Source organism: Chenopodium quinoa, unplaced genomic scaffold (assembly GCF_001683475.1).
Source record: "Chenopodium quinoa cultivar QQ74 unplaced genomic scaffold, ASM168347v1, whole genome shotgun sequence".
In the NCBI taxonomy this organism is placed as follows: Eukaryota; Viridiplantae; Streptophyta; class Magnoliopsida; order Caryophyllales; family Amaranthaceae; genus Chenopodium; species Chenopodium quinoa.
In genome coordinates, this window is record NW_018744092.1 from 4,173,787 (window position 1) to 4,197,685 (window position 23,899).

Below are 23,899 nucleotides of genomic sequence, written 5' to 3' on the forward strand. Positions count from 1 at the left end.
CACTTTACTTAGTTCCATAGGTAAATCTATAAGCTACTTTGCCTACCTTTTGCAATACCTCATATGGTCCGATATATTTTGGGTTAAATTTTCCTTTCTTTCCAAATCTCATTACACCTTTCATTGGTGACACTTTTAACAATACTTTGTCACCGACCTCAAATTCCTCCTCTCTATGCTTCAAATCCGCGTAGCTCTTTTGGTGATCTTCAGCCGCTTGAATCTTAGCTTGAATCTCCCTCACTTTCTTAACTGTATCCTCGATCATTTGAGGCCATAGGGTCATTGTTTCACTTATGTCGTTCCAACAAATTGGGCTGCGACACTTCCTTCCATATAATGCCTCAAATGGTGCCATGCCAATACTCGCATGGTAGCTATTATTATAGGAAAATTCGATTAAGTCCAAGCTTTCTTCCCATCCCCCTTGGAAATCTATTACGCAAGCTCTCAACATATCTTCCAAAGTTTGAATGGTCCTCTCAGTTTGTCCGTATGTGGCAGGGTGAAAGGCTGTACTCATTTTAAGTGTTGTACCAAAGTTTTCCTGCACACTTTTCCAGAACCTTGAAAGAAACCTAGAATCTCTATCAGACACTATATCCTTTGGAACTCCAGGTAATCTCACCACATTTTTTATGTAAGCTTTTGCAAGTTGTTCCATCTTCCAGGTCTCCTTCATTGGTATAAACTGCAGATTTTGTGAGTCTATCCACCACTACCCAAATGGTGTCATTTCTGCTCTTTGACTTTGGAAGGCAAGTCACAAAGTCCATTGAAATACAATCCCATTTCCAACCAGGAATTTCCAAAGATTGCACCGTCCCTTACGGTCTTTTGTGTTCTATCTTCACCTTTTGACTAGTTAGACATTTTGACACAAATTCCGCAACTTCATTCTTCATTCTGGGCCACCAATACACCTTTTTCAAGTCCTTATACTACTTCTCCCCTCCTAGGTGTACTGAGTATGGTGTATTGTGACGCTCTTCCATTAATTTTCTCTTCACTTCCTCACGTTTTTGTGGTACACACCAACGACCTTTGTACCTTAAACTACCATCGTCATGAATCTTGAAATCCGTGGCTTTTCCTTGCCTTATTTTCTCACGAATCCTATCCAACTTCACATCTCCCTTTTGATTTTCCTTTATCTCATCAAATATTGATGGTTGAATACTTAGATTCGCAAGTATGCCTGCTGGCACTCCCCATTCTACCACCTCTAGGTTTATTTTTCTCATTTCCCTACATAACTCATCCGCCACTATCAAGGTATTAAGTCCAAGACTGGATTTACGACTTAGAGCATCTGCGACTACATTCGCTTTCCCCTCATGGTATTGTATGTCTAAGTCATAGTCTGTGGTGTACTCTAACCATCTCCTTTGGCGTGAGTTTAGATCCCTTTGAGTAAAAATGTATCTCAAACTCTTGTGGTCCGTGTAGATCCTACATTTCACCCCATATAAATAGTGCCTCCAGATTTTAAGCGCAAAAATAATTGCAGCTAATTCTAAGTCATGGGTTGGATAATTTACTTCAGGAGTCTTTAATTGCCTTGATGCATAAGCAATCACTTTCCCATTTTGCATAAGTACACATCCTAGACCATTCTTGGATGCGTCACTGTACACGTCACATATACCACTATCAAAATAAGTGGTAATTAATTAATTCAAATCCACCTCCAACTCCAGTTATAATTAATATTTCATCTGACGATGAGGGAGATGAAGATTTTGTGCAAGTAGGTCAAGAAGAGTCGCTTGAACCAATGGAAGAAGAAGATGACCCTGAATTCGATCCTGGAAGCTACAAACAATCTACCAACAGGAGAGACAATGTTCGAAAGGATTAGATTCATGTGGTTTCATTTCTTTTAGGATTCCTAGATTCGTTTATGTACTTTAGTTATTTCGGTTTCAGTAAAGTAATAAGTGGCATGTTCACAGTGAGTCAATAAACTTCCGTAGTTGCATAAGTTATTCAAACTCATTTATTTTCAGTATTCCATTTATTTTCTTACCTATCAATATAATCACCCTTAATTCTTTGTCAATTAATTTATTTTATTGACAAATCATTCATTTTGTTCTCGAATCATTCATTTCGTATCACTACTCCAAAAAGTCATTTCTCACTCCAAATATCCCAATAATGCACTTCTAAGCTCGGGGAAATCTATGGGAATTATTTTTATTTATTAATGTAATGCTTTATTAAGTGTATGATTAGTTAGCAATCAATATTTGGTTTAAAAGCTACCAATTTTGGGAGTTTTAAATTCCAAATTTTTAGCTTAAAGGTCCAATGTGTGTGCCTCAAGAGTGTTAATTACTTAAGTGGGTGTCTAACTTGAGGGCTAGTCAAAACCATGTTTAATAAAGACCCCTTTTGTTTAAATTCAGGCGAAAGAATATGGCGGGGAGTGGAAAAAACAATAACGGAGGAGACCTAAGTGAGGATGTGAGGCAACTGGTGGTGGTTGCCCAACAGTTGGCAAGAAATGCAACTAGTAATGGAGAAGCTCAAGGTGAGTTATTTAAGGTGGCGTAAAGCAAGCCACCAACCTATCAAGGAGAACATGACCCAACTATATTGGAAAACTGGTTAAGAGAATTTGAGAAGTTGTTCGGGGCAGTAGGGTGCCCAGAAAACTCAAAGGTGGGTTGTGCTACCTACTATCTTAGGGGTGAAGCAAATCTCTGGTGGAAACAAACTGAAGCTACCACTAGGGCAGTACCCGGATTTGACTGGAATATGTTTCAAGAGAAGATCAGGGACAAGTTTTACCCTAGTTTCTTACAAAAACAGAAAGCTGAGGAGTTTGCCAACCTTGTGATGGGGAAAATGACAGTCACTGAATATTACACCAAGTTTATTGAACTGTAGAGATTTGCTATGGAATCTGTTTCTACAGAAAAATCCAAGGCTAGGAAATTTGAGAGTGGCCTGACTACTGACTTGCAGTTAAAACTGTGTGTGCAAGTTTTTGAGACTTTGGATGAGGTGTATGGTAGAGCTGCGCATCTTTATGCGTTAGAGCTTAAGAAAAGAAAAGAACTAGATGAGATGGAAGGGAAAGAGAAGAGAAAGGAAGTGAACCAACATTCGGGAAACCCACAAGGTAACCTAAATAACTTTAAGAAGCAAAAGTATCACCATAAAGAACAAGTACCCTTTTCCAAGGATTGATGACCTATTTGACCAGTTAAGAGGCGCAACAGTATTTTCTAAGATTGATCTTAGGTCTGGATACCATCAGCTTAGGATCGCGGACGAAGATGTTCCCAAAACTGCGTTTAGGACAAGATATGGTCATTATGAGTTCACAGTAATGCCTTTTGGGCTGACGAATGCTCCAGCTATTTTTATGGACTTGATGAATAGGGTATTTCATCCATCTATGGACAAGTTTGTGGTAGTGTTCATAGATGATATACTGGTGTATTCAAGAAGTAAAGAGAAACATGGCATGTAGAACATTTGAGGACAGTTCTGCAAACATTAAGGGAAAACAAGCTTTATGCCAAATTCTTTGAGTGCGAATTTTAGCTAGAGAAGGTGGCAGTTTTAGGACATTTTGTGTCTAAAGAAGGAGTAGAAGTGGATCCAACAAAGATTGAGGCAGTAAAGAGTTGGCCTACGCCAAAAACAGTATCTGATGTTAAGAGTTTCCTAAGTTTAGCAGGGTATTATAGACGTTTTGTGAAAGATTTTTCGAAAATTGCTAGTCCTATAACCACATTGATGAAGAAGGACAAAAAGTTTGAATGGGATGACAAATGTGAAGAGGCATTCCAAACCTTGAAACAAAGCTAATTACAGTGCCAGTGCTTACATTGCCAGACGAAAGTGGTATCTGGGAGCTTTGTTTGAGATTTTATTACCACTAAAGCTAAAAACATGTTTTAAAGTGTTTTGTTTAAACTTGTCCAAGTGCTTATTTAATTAAGTTATTTTAAAAACGAGTTATTTTAACTCATGTAAATTTTTAGAAATAATTTAATTATTTTATTTAAAACTTTTTTTAGTTCGAAATTTCGATTTTTTTTTAAAAAAGAAGGGTCATCCGGAATATTTTGGTATTTTTCGGAAATTATTTTCGGAAAAATTTATATTAAAATAAGGAGTCAAAAATATTTTTGGTTTGTTCATTTTGCAGGAAAGCAAGGATTGAAGTAAGTATTATGTGTTAAAAGCTTTTAAAAACATGTTGGTGAGCTTGGATAGGAAAGAATTTGGGCATATGAGTTAGAAATAATCATGTTCTTGTATGCATTAATATTTTAGGTTGTGATGTTTGATCATGTGGATTGATAAATTGAAAGCATGAGACTATATGATTAGAATAAGTGAAATTATTTGATCGAACATTGAACCTAATTCATGCAAGAACTGTATTGTTTTTATTTTCTTTGGGAAGGGAATTCTTTTCTAAACCTTTTCCTTACAGGATGCCAATCCTTCCTCGCAAATTTACCCAAATTGGTACTCTCATAAAAAACGACCACGAGCATCCGTTTGACTATGTCAACAAAATTCAGTTTTTTTGTGCCCGAATGAGCAATGTGTTTGGTTTGACTTTTAAAGTTGACTTGATTTTAAATAGTTTTAAAGATAGTCTTCCGCTGTGTGCCTTTGATACTTGCCTTAGCCGTTTTCACGGTGGCGGTAATATCTTAGATTTTCCTCTTTCGTATTTTAAAAAGGGCAAAACAGGTACTTTAAAGGAAAGGAATTTCTAGGGTGTTACAACTCCCTCCTAATAGACGCATTCAAACGTCGGTGATATTGCATGACGAGCACCCTAACCCTCAATCTACATTAATTAAGTACAAAATCAAATATCAGTAATAATTACAAATATAACTATTTGATTGAAGTTGAACAAAAAATATTAATATTCAAAAATAATAATAATAATAATAATAATAATAATAAAAATAATGTTAATAAAAATAACATTACTACTAATAATAATATTAATCAATTTTTTAAAAATATTAATCACGAAAAAAATAGGACTTCCGCCTAAGATTCTCGGATGAACCAAGGAGGATCCGGAAATTTCAGGCTGATCCACCTCGGACATCCGGTATTTTTAGGCGGATGGGTAGATCCGCCTAAATTATCCTGATAAACCAAAGAGGATTCGGAAATTTCAGGCGGATTCTCCTCGGACATCCGAAAATTTCAGGCGGATGTGTAGATCCGCTTACAAATTTTGGATCTACCTTGGTTCTTCTGGAATTTTTAGGCAGATTCTACCTATTGCGATTTTTTTTCAATTTAAAGCCATACCTGGTCGCCTCCGGTGCCGCCGCCTCGACCACTGTACGTCACCCGGATTCGCCGCTGGTCCGCCATCGCCAAATTTCTGCTCACCTCCTTGGATTGGTGGCTATCGGTGGTGGGTTGTGGATGTTTACTTTTTTTTCGTTTTTAAGATTTACTTAATTTTTTTAAAAAAAAATTTAGAGAGATAAAATGAGATTGAAGTATGAGAGTAAAATGTGATTTCAGAAATGAGTGTTGTGAGTGTCGTGGGTATTTATTTACGAAGGGTAAATATGAAAATTCATATTAAAAAAGCGAGCGATGCCTAGTAAAATGGAAGCGTTGTTTAACAACCCCCAAAAAAATTAATAAACATCGTGAGCTTGCAACCTCCAAATTAACATTACTTGTAAATAAAAGTAGACAAATTAAAAAAATTACAAATTATTTATATGATAAGCTTATACTACGAGCATAACATAACAAAAAAAAAATGTTAAGATGGAGAAAGTGAGTAAATGAGAGACTCTAGAATTGATCCGTCTTCGATCGCCAGAGTTCTGGTCGTTTGCTGTTGGGTGGATGTCGCTGAAAAAAAATTTCAGGCTGCCCCAATCATATTGTGAAACAAAACTCGTTAATCAAATGGTTAAAAGAAAATATAAGTTTATTAGTCTGATAATCATTATTGTATGCAAATCAGGAGTATTAAGATCATTTCACTAAAAAAATAATTTTAGGTTAGTAACAAGCTACAAATGATTTAGATTATGATAAATGGGCAGCTTAGTTCTAGTGTATCACAATAACCCAAGCCCTAGACCAAAAAAAACAAAGTAAGTTAGTCTATTACATTGATGTAAGCACGAGAACAATATTATGCTTTACGCGCAGAAAGAAAAACGTATGAATCAACCAACAAATCTCTATACATCCTTGCTTTAGATACAAGCACCGAACATTAGACTATATGCTGATAAGGCTAAGTAAACTCTTTTAAGTTCAGCAAACACAATGACAAGGGAACTTGAAGATCAAGATCCATATCGTCTTATCGAGTTTCAACACACGAATACAAATTGGCCGAAGACAGCATACTAAGCTCCATCACACGAATACAAATATCAACTTCTCTAACTCCCCAGGTTAAATGAAAAGATATCGAGGCAATAACATGCATAGCTTTTATTTTCGGGTCATAACAATTTTGATCACAGCCTATCATCCTACAACTGATATCACCCTTGCCAAAGTGAAGTCTCAATGTGGTTATAAACTTACACTAAGATGCTTGCAATGGATTATCAACAAACTTCCTGGTATTAGTGAAAGAACAGATGGGACACAAACAATCAACCCGATATATTTACACACAGGGGATTTCTTAAAGCTAAGGCGCATAACCCCAGTAAAAACATCCCTCCATCTCTTAGATGATACACATGTAGCAACTGCATTCTTTGTAGGAAGACATGAAAGTATGTCAGTAAATAGAACATCAGGTAAATTGTTGATCCTATCTTTTAAGGGAAATTTATTATCAACATCATCTCTCTTTCTACATTTTCTGGGCCTCGTCATATCACAAAATTTACATACTGAATTCTGACACCTGAAGCAATCATATTAAGTTCAAATTTTAAGATTTTACAATGAAAATTTGTTGTTTGAGATTGAAGCATATCACCAAATTCCTTTAGAAGTTCAAAATCAGCACAATTGATTGTTCTCCATTAAGACTATGTTCTATACTTCTTATTCACTTTATTTTCACTTGTTTCAGTTCTCATAAGTTCAAATGAGATAATTTTGTTAATGTCAGATCTGCATTTAGAATATCAGCGTTTAGAATGTATTTGCATCAATTTTTAGTTGCATTTAGAAATCTATAATTGCATCAAATAAAATTATATCAGCGACAGTATTACAGATTTGCATACAATAGAATGTAGTACCTGACTCCTTATTCCTGAAAGAGATAGGCCAAACCGACAAACCTTTCAGGAAGAGATTAGTTTATCTATCTAGCATGAATTTCCATGTACATTAATGAAAGCAGAAGATCCTGCTAACAACAAATTACACTAAAAGACGATTCTGACAAAGAAACAATTGACAAACAGCTTACAATGTAGACCTGTATCACTCTTTCTTACTCATGTTTCTTTCCCCAGTGCCTTCTGGAAGGAAGCTTACTGAGAACACGAGCATCAACCTTCTTGTAATGGTGAGTCATTTGATTGCTGAGATTTTCCACAAAGCCATCAATTTGATCATCATATTTTTCATACAAAACTGGTAGTGTGTGTGCAGCAACAAAACCTGATGCCAAGAAAGATAAAGCCAAGACTATTCAATGAGTAATGATAACAGAAGCAAAACAATATTATCGCAGCTTTTGTCATATAAGGCAATACAAATTCTACATAATAACTAAAACCGTTATTAACAACTAATTAGAGTAAGAGCAAATCAGGATCCATGGAACATTAAGATTTAAACATAAGAACACTATGACGTGAACTGACAGGTAATATACATAATGTACAGAAAAAAAAAAAAAAAAACAAGCAGCTAAATTATAAGTTCAACCATAGATATGAGGTATAACCAAAACATTTTTTTGAGTGGTCGAAGACATTTCAATGAAGTTAATGAGGGTTGTAGAAAAGTGGGATAGAGGAGGGTAAGAAGTGGCAAATAGAGTTTTAAATTGACATGAGGTACAAGAAATTTCACGCATGTCATCAACATCTAGTTACACAAAAACCAATGGAGTTGTATAGGCAGATTTCGAATTCAGGCATCAAATAACTAGTGGACATGCTTTTTATTTGGTAATACAAGCCATGTGGAATTTTAACAATTAATTAAAAAAATCCCTCATGTAAAAGCAGAAAATTGATTGAGTATCACAATAGAGAAGATAAGTGAACAGATGACACAAACATGCTGATGTGGACTTTACGAAATTATCCAAGACAGGTGAGCGGAATGCAAATAAGGATATAAAGTCAACTTAGGTTACAATGGAATAGAATTAAGGTTGAGAAATAGACGGATATAGAATTGCACCACTTACTGTGAGAAGACTGAGAACAAGAAAGAAAATATTTAGTAAGATATTGACTAGTACACTGTGGGCAAGTGCAAATATTATAGTGTTAATAAAAGAAGTTCCTAATGTCCATAATAGAGCAATCATGTCAATATAGAACCACAAATGTTCAGAGGCATCCAAAAAGCAAAGACTAATGAACATCTAATGTAGTCTGTTTTATGACGCGATTGACAAACAATCAAAACATTGCAAAGGCAGTGATAACTAATATTACAATTAAGAGTCAACAACTCTTACCAATATAGATAACAGTTAGGAAATTGCACCAGCTCCCTATCATAGCAGCAGCCACCAATCCTGATACAACCTAAAAATGACCAACGTCAAACATTGCATTTCTTTTACTAAACTTAATTCTGGTTGATAAAGAAAGGAAAATTGAGCATGTGCAATGAGATAAGTAAGTTATCCATCAATCCTCGATGAGTCGAAAAGAACATACAGTGCATGCATATACAGAAAGAAAAGCAAAGAAATTGTACACTGCTTTAAACTAGATTTCAGCACAACACTCAGACAATGTACACATTTTAAACAGAACAAGAAAGAAAAAATTTATAACCAGATAACGATTGTGTCCTAATGTGAGTCCTCTTCAATTTGGAGTCCTAGTTCAGTAGAATTAATGGTGGCATTCCCTATATATTGGGGTTGTACCATAGTAGGCTACTCATGCTGTATCCCCATTCCCCAGCTTTAAAGAAAGCCTCATGTGAGGACGAAGGATTAGTACGAGTTCTCATTAATTATGAGTGGGACTGTGGGAGAGCTTGAGAGTTCTCAAACGAGTATTATTTCAGTAGTTATTGTTTGTTGTTGATAATAATATGAGTAGGGTAAAAAAAAATCTTTCACCAAAATATAAACCTTTGTGTTTGTATTGCCATTGTTATACCGGCCTTGTTGTATAAGGCCATGAAGTAGGAATGGCAAAATTAAATAGACCATTTAAAAAAGAGTCAATGCAACAAGTTCTGATATACTAACAGACTAACAGAACTGAGACCTCACTGAGTCACATCACTACTAAAGGCCCCACTAAATAGAAAAGGAACACATAAAAAAGGCAAAGCAAGATTCAACATAAAAGCTGCAATTCAAATGAGCCTCAAAAAAGATTCTTTCAGAATTACTTTCTACATCCTCATAATCATATACAAACAGGCAAGCCTTTCAGAGGTCTGTCCGAACCAGAAGTGTGAGAAACTTGGGACAGAAGCTGAGCCAGTGAATAGGACTTCACAGTAGATCATCAGAAGATTAGATAAAGGATAAAAGGTATAGATATATAACACACCAGAGCAAATTGCTTTAGGTTCCCACTGCAAGCAATATTTTGAAGATACATTAAAACCCGGTTGACTTCTTTACCAACTATCCTGCCAATATCAGCAAACCACTCATCTGGCACTTGAATTCGTGGGACTTCAGATGGTGATCTGTAATAAAGAGTTACAGAAAGTTTCAGACTTGATAGAAAACTCAACTTAAAATATTACAAAAAAAAAAACAAAAAAAACAAAACCTTGAGCTACAATAACCTATTCAAGAAACCAGAGGCATTTGACCAAAGAAACTGAGCAAGCATGCCCAAAGCCACAGCAAAGCAAGCAAGGGACAGAAAATTGTAATTCAACCATTCAAACATCACCCAGGTAGCAGTAGCACCGGCTAAAACACTGCCAGAGATTTTCTTGTTCCTCCATAACAAGACATCAGCAGCTGTTCTTACAAACAACATAAAAAGTTGGACATATTTGATCATTCCCGACATTGAAAGGATATAACTAACAACTGCTCAAGTAAGGAGACGAAAGAACAGGAAAGGATAAAAGAAGAGGCTTACATTTTCCGCCTCCCAAAACTTTATGCATAGGCTCCTGACGACCAAAAAGACGATTAAACTTAGAAGCTACAGGATTGGATACTTCCTCCTCGAGAAAAGAGCCAGAGTTCTGTTTTTGAACACTATCAGAAAATGATTCCATTATATTGTTGAGAAGATTCTCAGGTGATATGTTCTCAGGCATTTTCCCTGTACATCAATACAACCAAGAACCTATTCAGACAATGTTCCTTTCATTTCATTAACAGAGAAAATTTAGTTCAGAAGTAAAATGTGATTTCAACTCATTTCATACAACTAATACAAAACAAATCTAGTAAATCTAAATCTGTATAAAATCCAAATTTCCAATCAATCTATTCAGTATGCCTCATCCTACACACCTTTCCAAAAAAAAAATACAAATTACTAAATTGTACCAAATGGCCATTGTAATGGTCTCCAAAGTCCCACAAAATGATTGCCCGAACTTTGCTAAGTTGTCTATTCAAAGTGTAGCTCACATATTGCAAAGACAAAGTGAGAACATTTTAGCAGTTTAATTTTCAATGACAAAGCCAATCCATCCCCAGCTTAAATGACCAAAGCTCAGACTGAATCATTAACATGTAACCAATAGTCTCACTACTCCGCCACTTGTTTTTCACAAACTAAGCATCAAAATACCAACGAATAGAATGAATTGTACTCCAAACTCCAAAGTAAATAGACTAGGCAACTTAATAACCATTTGAAATGACAAGCATAACCATTTTGCATTGTAAACCATTATTGATGCAGTCATCTAGTGCACTACAACAAACTAAGCACCGTGAAACAGTGAAAGTGTGCCTATAATAAACTCAAGAGGATAAGCATTCACACAATCACACCTAAAAGACACGAAATTTTCAACAATTTTGTCAAAGCACCTCCTTCTCCCCCCAATAAAAAAGGTCAGGACTGCAGTTTGGATAAATCTCTCAATCAATGACATCAGTTTTATAGTGCTAAACGCTAGATATCATCATATCAAACACTCCTAGAAAGGATTCATACATCAAAAAGCGTAATGATGAGTTGATGACTACTTTTACATTTAAAAAAAAAAAGTAGCCACTTTTAATCTTACAAGAAGTGACTATCTATCTAATGTATATGAAAGCAAAAGAAAAAGCCACCCAAGAAAGGCACATGTAGAAGAAGTCACTCAAAGTCTCAAACCCAAATACAAAGGCTAGTTTGAAAAATTGAAAAGTATGAGGGGATAGCATAAAGAAATAAAATTATAAAAATAATAATCTCTATTTTTTCTTTTGTGATCTGTTGTATTTTAAATAGAAAACTTGTTCTCAATAACTGTACATATTACGGAGTATCAAAGACAATGATAAATGATTTTCAGCAAATTCCTTCACAATCCACTACTGAACTGGAACAAACGAAGCAATAAACCTCATACCCTACATCAAATCATAAGAAATTCAACAACAGATACCCATTTCACAAGGTGGGTAAAACCCAGAATTGACCAAGACGAACTGAAGAAAAAAGGAATAAATTTAAAAAAAAAAAAACCATTTCATAAACATTATAAAAAAATTACAATCAACCCAATACAATTGAGCATAGAAGCATACAAATTCAGGGTAGTACTAGTCCATAGAATATAAACAAAATCTGAGATAAACCCAATAAAGCAGACGAAGAAATCAATAAAAATACAGGAAATTAAAGAAAGAGAGAAAATGAGGAACAAACCAATGAAATTAAGAAGAAGGGGTAGATGGGGAAGTGTAGGAGGGTAGTTGGTTATGATGAAAGTGCGGTTAAAGTTTTTCTTCTCTGGAAAATTTCTGAAAATTGTGGTTTGTAATTTTGTATAATTGTATGATGACAATGTTATGTTAATAAAAAATTAAGGAGATTGTTGGTTTCATGGAAAAGTATCTCACGTTTTTTAATCTCACGTTTTTAATCTCATGTTTTGCGTCTCAATTTGGGCCAATTATTCTGATTATGCTGCTATCTATAATAACCACGTGTGTGCCTCTTCTCCTCCTTGGGAATTGTTTTTTTTTTTTGCCCTGGCTGTGGCTGTTGGTCGTCAATTACTACTCCCTCCTGGAGGTAATCATTAGGCGAGTCGGGCTGGGTTTGGGCCGGGCTGAAACTAAAAAATATGCTCACTTCTCGGATCGGGTCAAACTTTGGGCCGGAATTTTTGTGCCCAAACCTGTCTAAAATGGTCGGGTCATTTCAGACCGGCCTAAATAATCAACTAAATATGCATAAAAACGCATTTTCAAACCCGCAAAAAAAATCAGGTCGGGCCCAACCCGTTTTCGGGCCAAAAAAACCGCCCAACATCGAGTCGGGTCGGGCCGTGCTAACTTTGATCACCTCTACTACCTCCGTCCCATAATGTAGTTCCTTTTCATTATTTTGGAGATCCAAAATTTTGTTCCTATTTTCATTTTTGGATATTATGTAAAGATCATTATACCTAGAGGTGATCAAAGTTAGCTCGGCCCGAATTTTTTTTTTTGCGGGTTTGGGAATGTGTTTTTATACATATTTAGTTGATTTTTTAGGCTCGGTCCGAAAATGACCCGAAAACCCCGCACAGCCCCACCATTTGGACGAGTTTGGGCACAAAAAAATCCGACCCGAGAAGTGGGCATAATTTTTTAGCTTCGGCCCGGTCCGGCCCGCCCAATGATCGCCTCTAATTATACCCTCACTTTTTTTTAGCTTTATTCATTATACTTTCTAAATTACCCTTGAATTTTGCACTTGTCTTGTACATTTTTCCACTTTCTCTCTCTAACTTTTGGCTATAATTGTACTTTTCACTTTTATTAATGTAGTTCATCCACTTTTTCTTCCTATTTCATGAATATATTATGGGACAGAGGGATTAGTATATACCAAGTGTTTCGGGGTTTTCTGATGTCCTGCAGGAGAGTTACAATTCCGAGACTGGAACCGGACGCCTGTACCTGCAAAACAAACGGATGCTCCGGATGGTTGGAGATCTGCCTCCGACGGTTAAGTTAGTACTTGATTAAGGAGTAATTAATGCGGAAATTAAAGTGGTTGGGTCTCTCTAGGTGAGAGTGTTTAATGTGTGTAATCTGCGTTGTTCGCGTCCTCTCCCTTAATGAGGATTAAGGGAGGTATTTATAACCTCGGGAAACGTGCCAAACTAGGTTTAGGTTAACCTTGGGCTGATTGGGCTTCCCTCGGAAGTTGGGCCTAGGTGACCGGCTTCTCCATTAGGCATGGAGTATGCCACGTGTCATGACATAATAAGTCCAGGGTGGACGAATAAGCGTGTGCCACGTGGCAAGCCCTGAGATGTCCAACTGGGGGACACTTGGCAGGACCTGATTGGCCCACGTGGCGCATTCCGATTGGTGGGAGCAAAATCCCCTAATCATTTGCCCCTCACAGGTGGCACGTGACTGGTCACGTGTTACCTGTGACAGGTATCGCCCTGTAACAGGCGACGACCTGCTACAGGTGTCACTCGGCGAGAGGCCGAGAGATTCTCCCGCCAAAATTTTGAATTTTGGAAGTGACCCTTCGCCTTCTCACTTCGCCTATATAAAGGAGTGTTGACTTCGGTCATTTTCACACTTGAAAACTTTGTGAGAGAACATTCGGACCCCTGAACTTGCTCTGACATTTTAGACCCTTTCTGCCTACCGCCTGCTCTGACAAGCCGACTGCAAAGGATTTTCAGAACTTCATCAATCGTCACTCGTTCAGGTAACCGTCGGTTCTCTTACTCTTAATTTTCTCTTTACTTTATTCTTTTTTGAAATGGCACCACGGAAGCACACGACACGACCTAGGTTAGTGATCAGCCGGTCACCGGGGACGGCTGAATCTAGGACTAGGAGTGTCGCCTGCCCTTTTCTGGACCCATCTTTGCCCTTTATACAAAGTCCGACTGTATCTGTGTCTATGCAGAGCATGATGGCCAGAACAAAAAAGACTGTCAGGATCTCAAACTCAGACGGCTCCTCCCATAGGGTGCCGATTAGTGAAACATCTGACCAGGCGCCAGATGTGGAAGTGAAACAAAGCGTCTTGAAAGCCGGCAGTTCTGAGGGAGGAGTCAAAGTGACCCCTTCCCATTTTACAGTTGACAATTCTACATTCTCTCCTGCTCCTTTTAAAGGAGAGGAGGCGGGCCCCTCCGAGAGAGGGGAGCAGTCGTCCTCTTCGGACTCGTTAGAGGACGATTCCGAGTCTAGCTCTTCTGGCCATGCTTCTCTGGACACAGAAGAGAAAAACAGTCGCCTACAAGAGGCGAGGCTTTCTCACGCAGTTGAGAAGGGGGACGATTGGGCGGAGCCATCCGCCTCTCACCGAGAGCAAAATACCCCCTACTACTGCACGGTACCTCGGGGCCGGATCACGGCCATGCAAGAGAAAGTGGAGAGCTTTATCGAAAACCACACAATGGGCCCCGACTTTTTAGTGTTCGTGCCGGATCCAGATGACACAGTCGTCTGGCCGGCTGGTACCAGTTATGATGGCGCCTGCTTTGGCTGCTACGAGGCGGCCATCAAGGCTGGGTTGCGCTTCCCACTACATCCGGCTGTTCAGCGGATCTTGGATGGGTATGAGTTGGGGTTATGGCAGTTAGCCCCGAACTCCTGGGTCAACGTACTCGGCTATGTGGCCGGGTGCGAACTACATGGGGTGGAGCCGAACTTCGAGGCTTTCCCCCACATGAACTACCTCAGTCGGACCCCTAAGGCAGGCGGTACCGGCTGGTATCAATTGACGAGCCACAGGGGCTACCTCATGACGAGAGGTAAAGCAAACAAATGGAAGGACTGGCGGAGCACCTTCCTTATCATTGAGAGTTCAGACACACAGCTGAACAAGCGCTTCAACAGGTGGAACAGGAATCCGCCCCTTCTTGCAGGCGGCCGCAGCATGCCGCCTGTTCCCCCAAGGCTAAGAAAGAGATCCTAGATAAAGGACTCTTCAAAGTAGAGTCGAAGGTGAACTCTACTTCAGGGGTACGAGAGCAAGTACCCCTGCACTGCGTCCCGAGCTTCAAATGGCTCTACGACGAGTACTTTTTGGCCGCCTGTGGCCTCAGCAGTCGGTGCTCAAGAGGTAGCCGGCCTGTCGAATACTCTGTTGTTCCATGCATTTCTTGTTATGACTTTTATTAACTTTGCTATTTGTTTTTGCAGCGGACGCCATGAGCAAAATTACCGCCTCCAAGACTGCGGCGGCCATGTTGCGGGCCTCCATCATGCAACAGTCTTCAACCGACTCCCCTAACAAGGGGGCACCCTTGGTGGGCTTCGAACCTTTCACCCTCTTTTTGGAGTTGTGTTTATGCATATACTGACTCTTTTCTTCTTTTTTAGACGGGCGCTCCAAGAGCTTCTTCTTCCCAACAGCCGGACCCCAAGGCCCGGAGGACGACTGTTACGAGCTCTCCTGGTTTTGCCAGGAAACATGTGGCGGCTGAGAAACAGCCGGCCACTTCTTCTAAAACTCCAGCTGGGCCACCTAGAAGTATGAAATTGTCCTTGTAAATTTTAGACTTGCTCCTTCCTTTACTAGGTCTAATCCGTTTGTTTATGCTTGATGCAGCCGGCCCTCAGGAGCCTGACTTGGTCGAAGTGGCCAAGTCTATGATCAAAGTCGTTCCTCCAGCTGAAAGGGAGGCGGTCAGGGGTGTCGACACCCTTGACCTAGACGGGATTGCAGGGGTCCTTGCTGAGGTATACTTAGCATATTTTTGAGTATTTGAATTCCAGGACGCCTGTTTTCTTTTTTGTTTGGAAACTGACGCCTGTTCCCCTTTTTACTTAGGCCCTGCTCCGAGTGAACGGTCTTCGCAAGCCGCTTGACCGGAAGAACAAAGAGGTAAAGGCTGCAAAATCTATGGACGCCTCTGACTGTGATAAGGCAATGTTTCAAATTGCCCAAAATGAAGTTTTGACCATTGATATTCTTTATTATCAGGCGCAGGCTACCGCCGCTATCCGGGCTCAGTTAGAGGCGGCCCAGAAGAGGAATAGCGAGCTGGAGGCGACCATCAACAACCTCAAGGCCGAGCTGAGACCTCTTCGCCAAAAGATGTCCTCATACGAAACCTTGGAGAAATCCTTGGCGAGCGTAAAGGTACGCCTGGTGACCCAGGAGAAGAGTCTTACTCAGGAGCTCTCGGAAAAGGCCGAGCAAGAAAAGAAAGAGCTGGTCCGGGAGATGATGGAAGACTCTGCTCAAATCCAGCGCATGACTTGGGGCCGCCTCTTCCCCAATGCCGACTTTACCTCCTGGGAAAAAACGTATCACAAGTGTTCTGATAGATATAATCAAGAGATCCTGGTGGCTGCTGAGGAAGAGGCACTGGAGGAGGAGGAGCAGCCGGTGGTGGCGCTTGTGCCGCTTGGGGGTAATACATCAAAGAAGGATGCAGCTGAAGCCGAGTCCAGCAAAAAGAGTGCTGACCAAGCGGCAGCTGCTAATATTGAAGATCTGCCCCCTTCATAAGCTTTATGTCTTCTTTCCCCGGCCTGCGTGCCGTTTGTTTGTATTTACCCGGCCAGGGGGCCGGGGCTCTGAATATTTTGCCGGTCTTTAATGACCGGCTTCCTTTTAATGAATATTTTTGTTTTGCTTCAAATTTGTTTAAGTATTGAATATTCTGATATCCAATTGTACACTATACCGACTGTTTTACATGGCCGATAGTTGCAGACAGGTACGGATAGTTAGTCACGCCGCCTATGCCCCTGGACGACTGGTTGTCTGTTTCCAGGCTAGACGATCAGTCGGCCATTTATCCAATCGGTATTCGAAACATTTTAAAGATTGGATCCCCTTTAGGCAGGCGGTCCTGTCATTTGTAAAATTAACCAAGTAGGAAAGTGGTTTTAGGCCGACTAGCTTTTAGGCTAGAGACTTTAGGCCGTCTAGGCCGACTGTTCCCCGCCATATTTAATCTAGTGTGAACATGTGCTGTATGAACACCTTTTTAGTTTCATACTAAATTTTTAAGGAGTGACCGAGTAACTGAGTAGTAGAGGTATCAAGCGGTGGGTACCGGTTGTTCCCCTTTATTCGCCAATGTTTGTTGGCTTTTAACTCATAGGTTGTTAACCTAGCAGGAGTAGTGGTTGAGAGCCCCTGTTTGCTAAAAACAGGCGGACGACTCATACCTTTTAGGCTCCATACTAAGTTTGAGAGAGTGACTATAAGTTAACTTTGGTGTTACTTAGTCGCCGTCACTCCTGCTTGAGTAGTAAAGGTACCAGGCGGCGGAGGCCGGCTGAACCTTTTAATTCGCCAATGTTTGTTGGCTATTAACTCAAGAGATACCCCCTGCATTTATCCCAAGTAATACAGGCGGTCATCTGACTCAGATGTCAACTGCTACCACTGGTTTGGTTAGTGATAGAGTTATCCTTGTCTCAAAAACGGCTACGTGGTTGCCCTTGGGGACAGTCGTATAGGTGTCGTGTAATTAGTTTATAGAGCAATGTTCCACCCAAAAGGGAGCTGCTCTCTGCAACGAATTTCATCCGGAGGGATGCCGCCGGACGCCTGCTATGATGTTGGGACAAGTCGTATTAGTTTAAAGATTGGATCAGTTGGCTTGGCGCCTGGACTGATCATTCGGCTTGTGGCCTTGGTTAGTTCTTGGTGAACGAAGGTGCTAAGTAAGAGGAGGGTAGCCGCCTGTTTAGGCACAGGGTCGGCCAGGCCCTGATCATTTTTAGCTAAGTATAAGGGGGGTGGTTGTGTGCTTTGGAACCAGTCGACCCTCTTCTATGGAGAGTAGCCGACTATATATCCAGACGGCATGCCCCTATGGTGATAGAGTAAAATATTCAATGGAGAGTAGCCGACTGTAAAGGTACAGGCGGCATGCCCCTCTGAAGATAGAGTAAAATACTCAATGGAGAGTAGCCGACTGTAAAGGTACAGACGACATGCTTTGAAGATAGAGTAAAATACTCAATGGAGAGTAGGCGACTGTAAATGTATAGGTGGCCTGCCCCTCTTAAGTAAGAATAAAAATTAAACATGGAGAGTAGCCGACTGTTTGTCAGTAGGCATGCCCCTCTTAAGTAAAAATGAAAACTGAGTATGGAGAGTAGCTGACTGTTTGTTAGTAGGCGTGCCCCTCTTAGTAAAAAATTGAATATTAAGTATGCAAACTTTTATTAAGTAGCCCTTGACTATTTATATCATTCAAAAGAAATATTTCTTAAGATTATCTGCATTCCAAGTTCGAGGCAACGGTTGGCCGTCTGGTGTTTCCAGACGGTAGGTACCGTCCCTGACCTCTTCACACATTCGGTAGGGTCCTTCTCAGTTGGGAGTTAGTTTGCCAGACTCATTAGCCCTTCCAACTGCTTCCATTTTTCTAAGTACAAAGTCCCCCACTTTGAGTGGACGCCTGTGTACTTTTTTGTTGTATGATCTAGTCATTCTCAGGCGGTAAATTTCATGGCGCAAGACAGCATTGCCCCTCCTTTCAGGAAGTGAGTCTAATGCCAGGCGCATGGCTTCCCAGTTTGCCTCTTCGTCATATAGCATTACTCGAAGAGTCGGCTCGTAGTGTTCTATTGGAAGAACAGCTTCCGCACCATAAGTTAGGAGGAATGGAGTTTCTCCAGTCGCCCCTTTTTCAGTCGTCCTAATGGCCCAGAGAACATGTGGTAATTCATCCGCCCATAGGCCGCCTGCTCGTTCAATCTTTTTCTTGAGACCGTTTGAGATGATTTTATTAAAGGCTTCTACCTGGCCGTTTGCTTGTGGACGGCCGACAGATGCAAAGTAGTGTGAAATTCCTTGGTCACCCAACCAGCTTTTGAGAACAGACGTCTCAAATTGGGGACCATTATCAAAAACCATAGACATGGGAACCCCGAACCGAGTGATGACATTTTTCCAAATGAATGAAATTACATCCTTTGTCTTGATTCCCTTTACAGCCTCCGCCTCTACCCATTTAGTGAAGTAGTCGACGGCAATAAGTATGTACCTCCTTCCGCCTGTAGCAGGCGTATATGGACCCAGAATATCCATGCCCCACTTAGCAAACGGTAGTGGGCTATGAATGGTAGTGAGGTCAGTAGCCGGACGGTGAATTAGCTTGCCAAACCTTTGGCACTTGTCACATTTTTTCACCATCTCCATTGCATCTGCTTCTAAAGTAGGCCAAAAGTAGCCCTGCCGCCTTGCCCGTTGAGCAAGCGTCCTACCGCCTATATGGGAAGCACAGTAACCAGAGTGAAGATCGTCTAATATCTCTTGTCCCTTTTCTGGAGTAACACACTTTAAGAAGGGTTGAAGGTACCCCCTTGACAAGGGTTAAATCGGTCGCTACAATCTAACTCTCAATCAAACAATACTTATACGAACACCCTATAACCAAGTACAATGGCAAATAAAGGTTCGGTCCACGAGGAACGAGAGTAATTGCAAATCAATCTTAAACCTAAGCTAGTTCGAAATCAATGGAAAATGGTGTTCTAAAATACTACTAATAAGATGGAATAAATCAATAAACTAAGACACTAGGGAGAACGGGAATTCACCAAACCATCGGTAACTACGCAACAAGGAATCACAGAGACAAACGGGACATGCAAAGACTATATGTCTGATCAATATCATGTGATAGGAAGACAACGGGCAATACTAAGCTTGGATTTCTCATGCACTTAACATTACTCGATACATAATCAAACCACATTCAATAATGAAATACTCAATTCACAATCTCTTGTTCAAATCAAGAATATCATGCAATCAAATTCAAGATTCTAGGTTAGCTACTCCTATTATAATGAATTAACATGCAATCGCATATAATCAATTTAATCACAATCCGTTTATCAAAATCAATCCTCAATTACATAGATTACCTAGGCCGGGTTTCATCCCGAAACCCTAGCTAGGAGACTACTCACACATATTCATAATCAAAGCAATAATGAATTCCATAAGCATAATAGATATAAACATGAATTCTGATTAAGGAATAATAAAGCTTGATTAATAAACAAGAATGAATAATACCAATTGTATTGATGCGAATCAATGGAAAAGTTCAGAACTTTGATATCCGTCGTCAATGAATAAGACAAAGAATCTTCGCAAATCTTGCTTCAAATCAATCCAAGAAAACTAAAATCTCTAGAAAATTCTCTAATAAAACTAATGAATCTCTAATACTAAGAACGTTCTCCAATAACTCTCTACAAAGGCTCTCAAAACTATCTCTAAAAACTGTCTCCTAACCCTTACAATCGGGCTATATATATATGTTTTAAATTGGAAAGTAAACTGCAGGCTGCCCTTCGTGAATCGGCACGGCCGTGCTGGAAGTGGCACGGCCGTGCAAGCATGGTAGTAGCTGATCCGCAATATCTTCAATTATGGCACGGCCGTGCTGAATGTGGCACGGCCGTGCTAATGCCTGGCACGGCCGTGCTGAATCTGGCACGGCCGTGCTAATGCCTGGCACGGCCGTGCTGAATCTGGCACGGCCGTGCTGAATCTGGCACTGGCACGGGCATGGAAATTGGCTTGGCACGGCCGTGCTAATGCCTGGCACGGCCGTGCTGAATCTGGCACGGCCGTGCAGCATAGGCAGGAAGGTTGCAGGCACTTTGGTCTTCTTAAAACAGTCACAACTTCTTATCCAGAGCTCCGTTTGAGGCGTGCAATATATCGTTGGAAATCTCTTCAGATCTACTTTCTAATGCAATTAGAATCACTCCATTATCATTTGTATACCGAAAGTTGTGAGCAAAATAGTGAACAGGTGTCATATTTGTGAACTGTTCTGCCTTGCCTGCTACTTAACTTGCCTTTCAAGGCCTTGAGAACCGCAGCAAAGCCTTAGCTTGGTGGACTAGGATCGATAATAGCCTGATTATGCACCAATGGTTTGGGACTCGAAATAACTTGGTCAACTATACCTGTTAACACACCAAAAACAGACCGAAACCCGTGAAGCACGTAATATGAAGGAAACGAGTGTAACAAGGCAATATACGACCAAAACGAGCCTAAATACATCCAAAATCACCCATTTATATGCCTTAAAGCGCGCCCTAATGTGCGCTTGTCACCCCTTTTGTGAAGTTCTCCCTTTATTATTTCAAAACTGGTTGCTCGTTTTTTCAGTGCTGCCGCCTGTTGATGATCATCCGGCTGGGTACCGTTTGTCAGATATGCCCTGATTGGATCCATCCAGGTTGAGCTTCTGTCTAGGATTCCAATAGGGTCTTCCTCGATGCTTCTCTTCTCCATTACTTCCCAAAAAACAGTTCGAGGAGTATCACAGGAGGCGGATGATGCTAATTTTGAAAGTGCATCCGCCTGGTTGTTTTCTGATCTCGGCACTTGGGTCAGATGGAAATCCTCAAGGGAGCCGACTGCTTGTCGGACCGCCTGAAAATACTTGATCATGGCCGGATGGGTTGCTTCGTATTCGCCATTGTACTGACTCACTATCAATTGTGAATCGGAACAGGCGTCTATTTTTCTTGCCTCTGCCGCTTTGCACATGCGGATTCCGGCTAGTAAAGCTTCATATTCTGCCTCATTGTTTGAGGCCTGAAAACTGAAGCGTAGAGCATACTCGTACCTGTCGCCCTCTGGCGACTGACATATGACGCCTGCTCCACAACCATTTGAAGTAGAGCTTCCATCCACATATACCTTCCAGACTTGGTCTGGAACTTGAGAGTCAGGAGGACGAGTCATCTCAACAATAAAGTCAGCAAAGGCTTGCCCCTTCACTGCTTTTCTAGGCTCGAAGGTAACTTCGATGCTCTGTATTTCTATGGCCCATTTGATCATTCGGCCTGACGACTCCATGATGGTCAGTGGCCGCTTGATAGGTTGGTCTGTATACACGACGACTGCATGTGCCAAAAAGTAGGGCTTCAATTTTTTAACATCCATGAAGAGTGCAAGACCAAATTTCTCCACTAAGGGATACCTCAACTCGGCATTTTTCAGTACGTGACTGACAAAGTAGACCGGGAGCTGACAGCCGTCTCTTTCAGCAAGGAGAACAGCGCTTAACGCATGATCAGAGACGGTCAGGTACATGTAGAGTACTTCTTTGGGCAAAGGGCTGACCAGCCTCGGCAAGGAATGCAAGTGAACTTTCAATTTCTGGAAGGCCGCCTCAGCATCCGGCCCCCATTCAAACCTTGCCTTTTTCTTAATTGCCTGGAAAAAGTATAGGCATTTGTCGCCTGATCGGCTTAGAAATCTTCCCAAGGCCGCCAGACAACCTGTTAACTTCTAAACCTCTCGGATGGTACAAGGCGACTGCATGTCGATGACTGCCTGCACCTTCTCAGGGTTCGCCTTTATTCCTCTCTGATTGATAAGGAATCCGAGAAATTTCCCAGACTCAACTCCAAAGAAACATTTCCTGGGATTGAGCATGACATGGTGCCGCCTGAGTGTGGCGAAAGTTTCTCGGAGGTCCGACAGATGATCTTTCTGAAGTTTAGACTTGACAATCATATCATCAATATATGCCTCGACATTTCTCCCAATCTGATCAAAGAACACAGTGTTTATCATTCGCTGGAAAGTGGCCGGGGCATTCTTAAGACCAAACGGCATGACCGTGTAACAGTATAACCCCTGATCAGTGACGAAGGTCGTCTTCTCTTGATCTTTCTTCCATAAAGGAATTTGATGGAAACCAGAGTAGGCGTCCATAAAGCTCATCAAAGCATGGCCGGCTGTTGAGTCGACCAGGTTATCAATTTTAGGCAGAGGGTAACTGTCTTTGGGGCACGCCTTGTTTAAGTTTGTGTAGTCTACACACATTCGCCAGGTGCCATTCGGCTTTTTAACAAGCACCACATTTGCAACCCAGTCTGGGAAGTAACATTGCCGAATGAACCCTGCATCAAGTAATTTTTTAACTTCGGCGGCTGCCGCCTGACTTCTTTCTTCGCCATGGTTCCGCTTCTTCTGCCGTACCGGCTTCTTTTTCGGATCCACGGCCAGTTTATGTACCGCCAGATCAGGACTAATGCCTGGCATTTCATGGACTTCGAATGCAAAGATGTCCTATTCTTTCAATAGTTTGTGAAAGTCGTCACCCAGGTCCCTTAGAGTAGTCGTCCCAACCTTGATTGCTCTGTCAGGACGCGAGTTATCTAAGATCAGGTCCGTATGCTCACCAGCCGGCTGAGGGCGGAATTCATCCGACCGCTCCTCTGCCAATGATTGCTATTTTCTGTCTTTTCTTGCGGCCCCTGTCTGGGATGCCTTTCTCTTCTTGCCGCCTGCTTCTTGAACAGGCGCACTCTCCTTGACATTGTCAAGGTCTATTTTTCCACCGCTCGACCCAGTGGCCATAACAGTGGGCTTGACATCCGAGAGATAGCACTCTCGGGCCATCCTCTGATCTCCCCTTAGGGACTCGACTGTTCCATTATCCCTCTCAAACTTGAGCAACATAAGAGATGTGATTATAACAGCCTTGGAATTATTCAGGGTTGGTCGTCTCAGAATCATGTTGTAGGCCGAGAGTTCTTCTACTACCAGGAACCGGACTACCATGTGTCGTCCTTCCCCTTTTTCGCCCAGGCGGATGGGTAAATCCACTCGTCCCACTGGGTGGACGACTT

General features: G+C 40.9%; 1 protein-coding gene across 2 annotated transcripts; it reads right to left on the minus strand.

The window, feature by feature from the left end:
- Positions 1-7,138: 7,138 nt before the first annotated feature.
- On the minus strand, positions 7,139-12,213 carry LOC110691943 (reticulon-like protein B8). Of its 2 annotated transcripts, none has more exons than XM_021868923.1 (6): positions 11,991-12,213; positions 10,251-10,439; positions 9,946-10,126; positions 9,702-9,843; positions 8,642-8,711; positions 7,139-7,605 (listed from the first exon to the last, which is right to left on the minus strand). In XM_021868923.1, the coding sequence occupies exons 2-6, from the start codon at positions 10,432-10,434 to the stop codon at positions 7,436-7,438; spliced, it is 747 nt and encodes a 248-aa protein (XP_021724615.1). In that variant the 5' UTR covers positions 10,435-10,439; positions 11,991-12,213; the 3' UTR covers positions 7,139-7,435. The 2 variants fall into 2 exon arrangements, with proteins under 2 accessions (XP_021724615.1, XP_021724616.1); XM_021868924.1 differs by lacking the exon at positions 11,991-12,213 and adding an exon at positions 11,870-11,982.
- Positions 12,214-23,899: the final 11,686 nt, after the last annotated feature.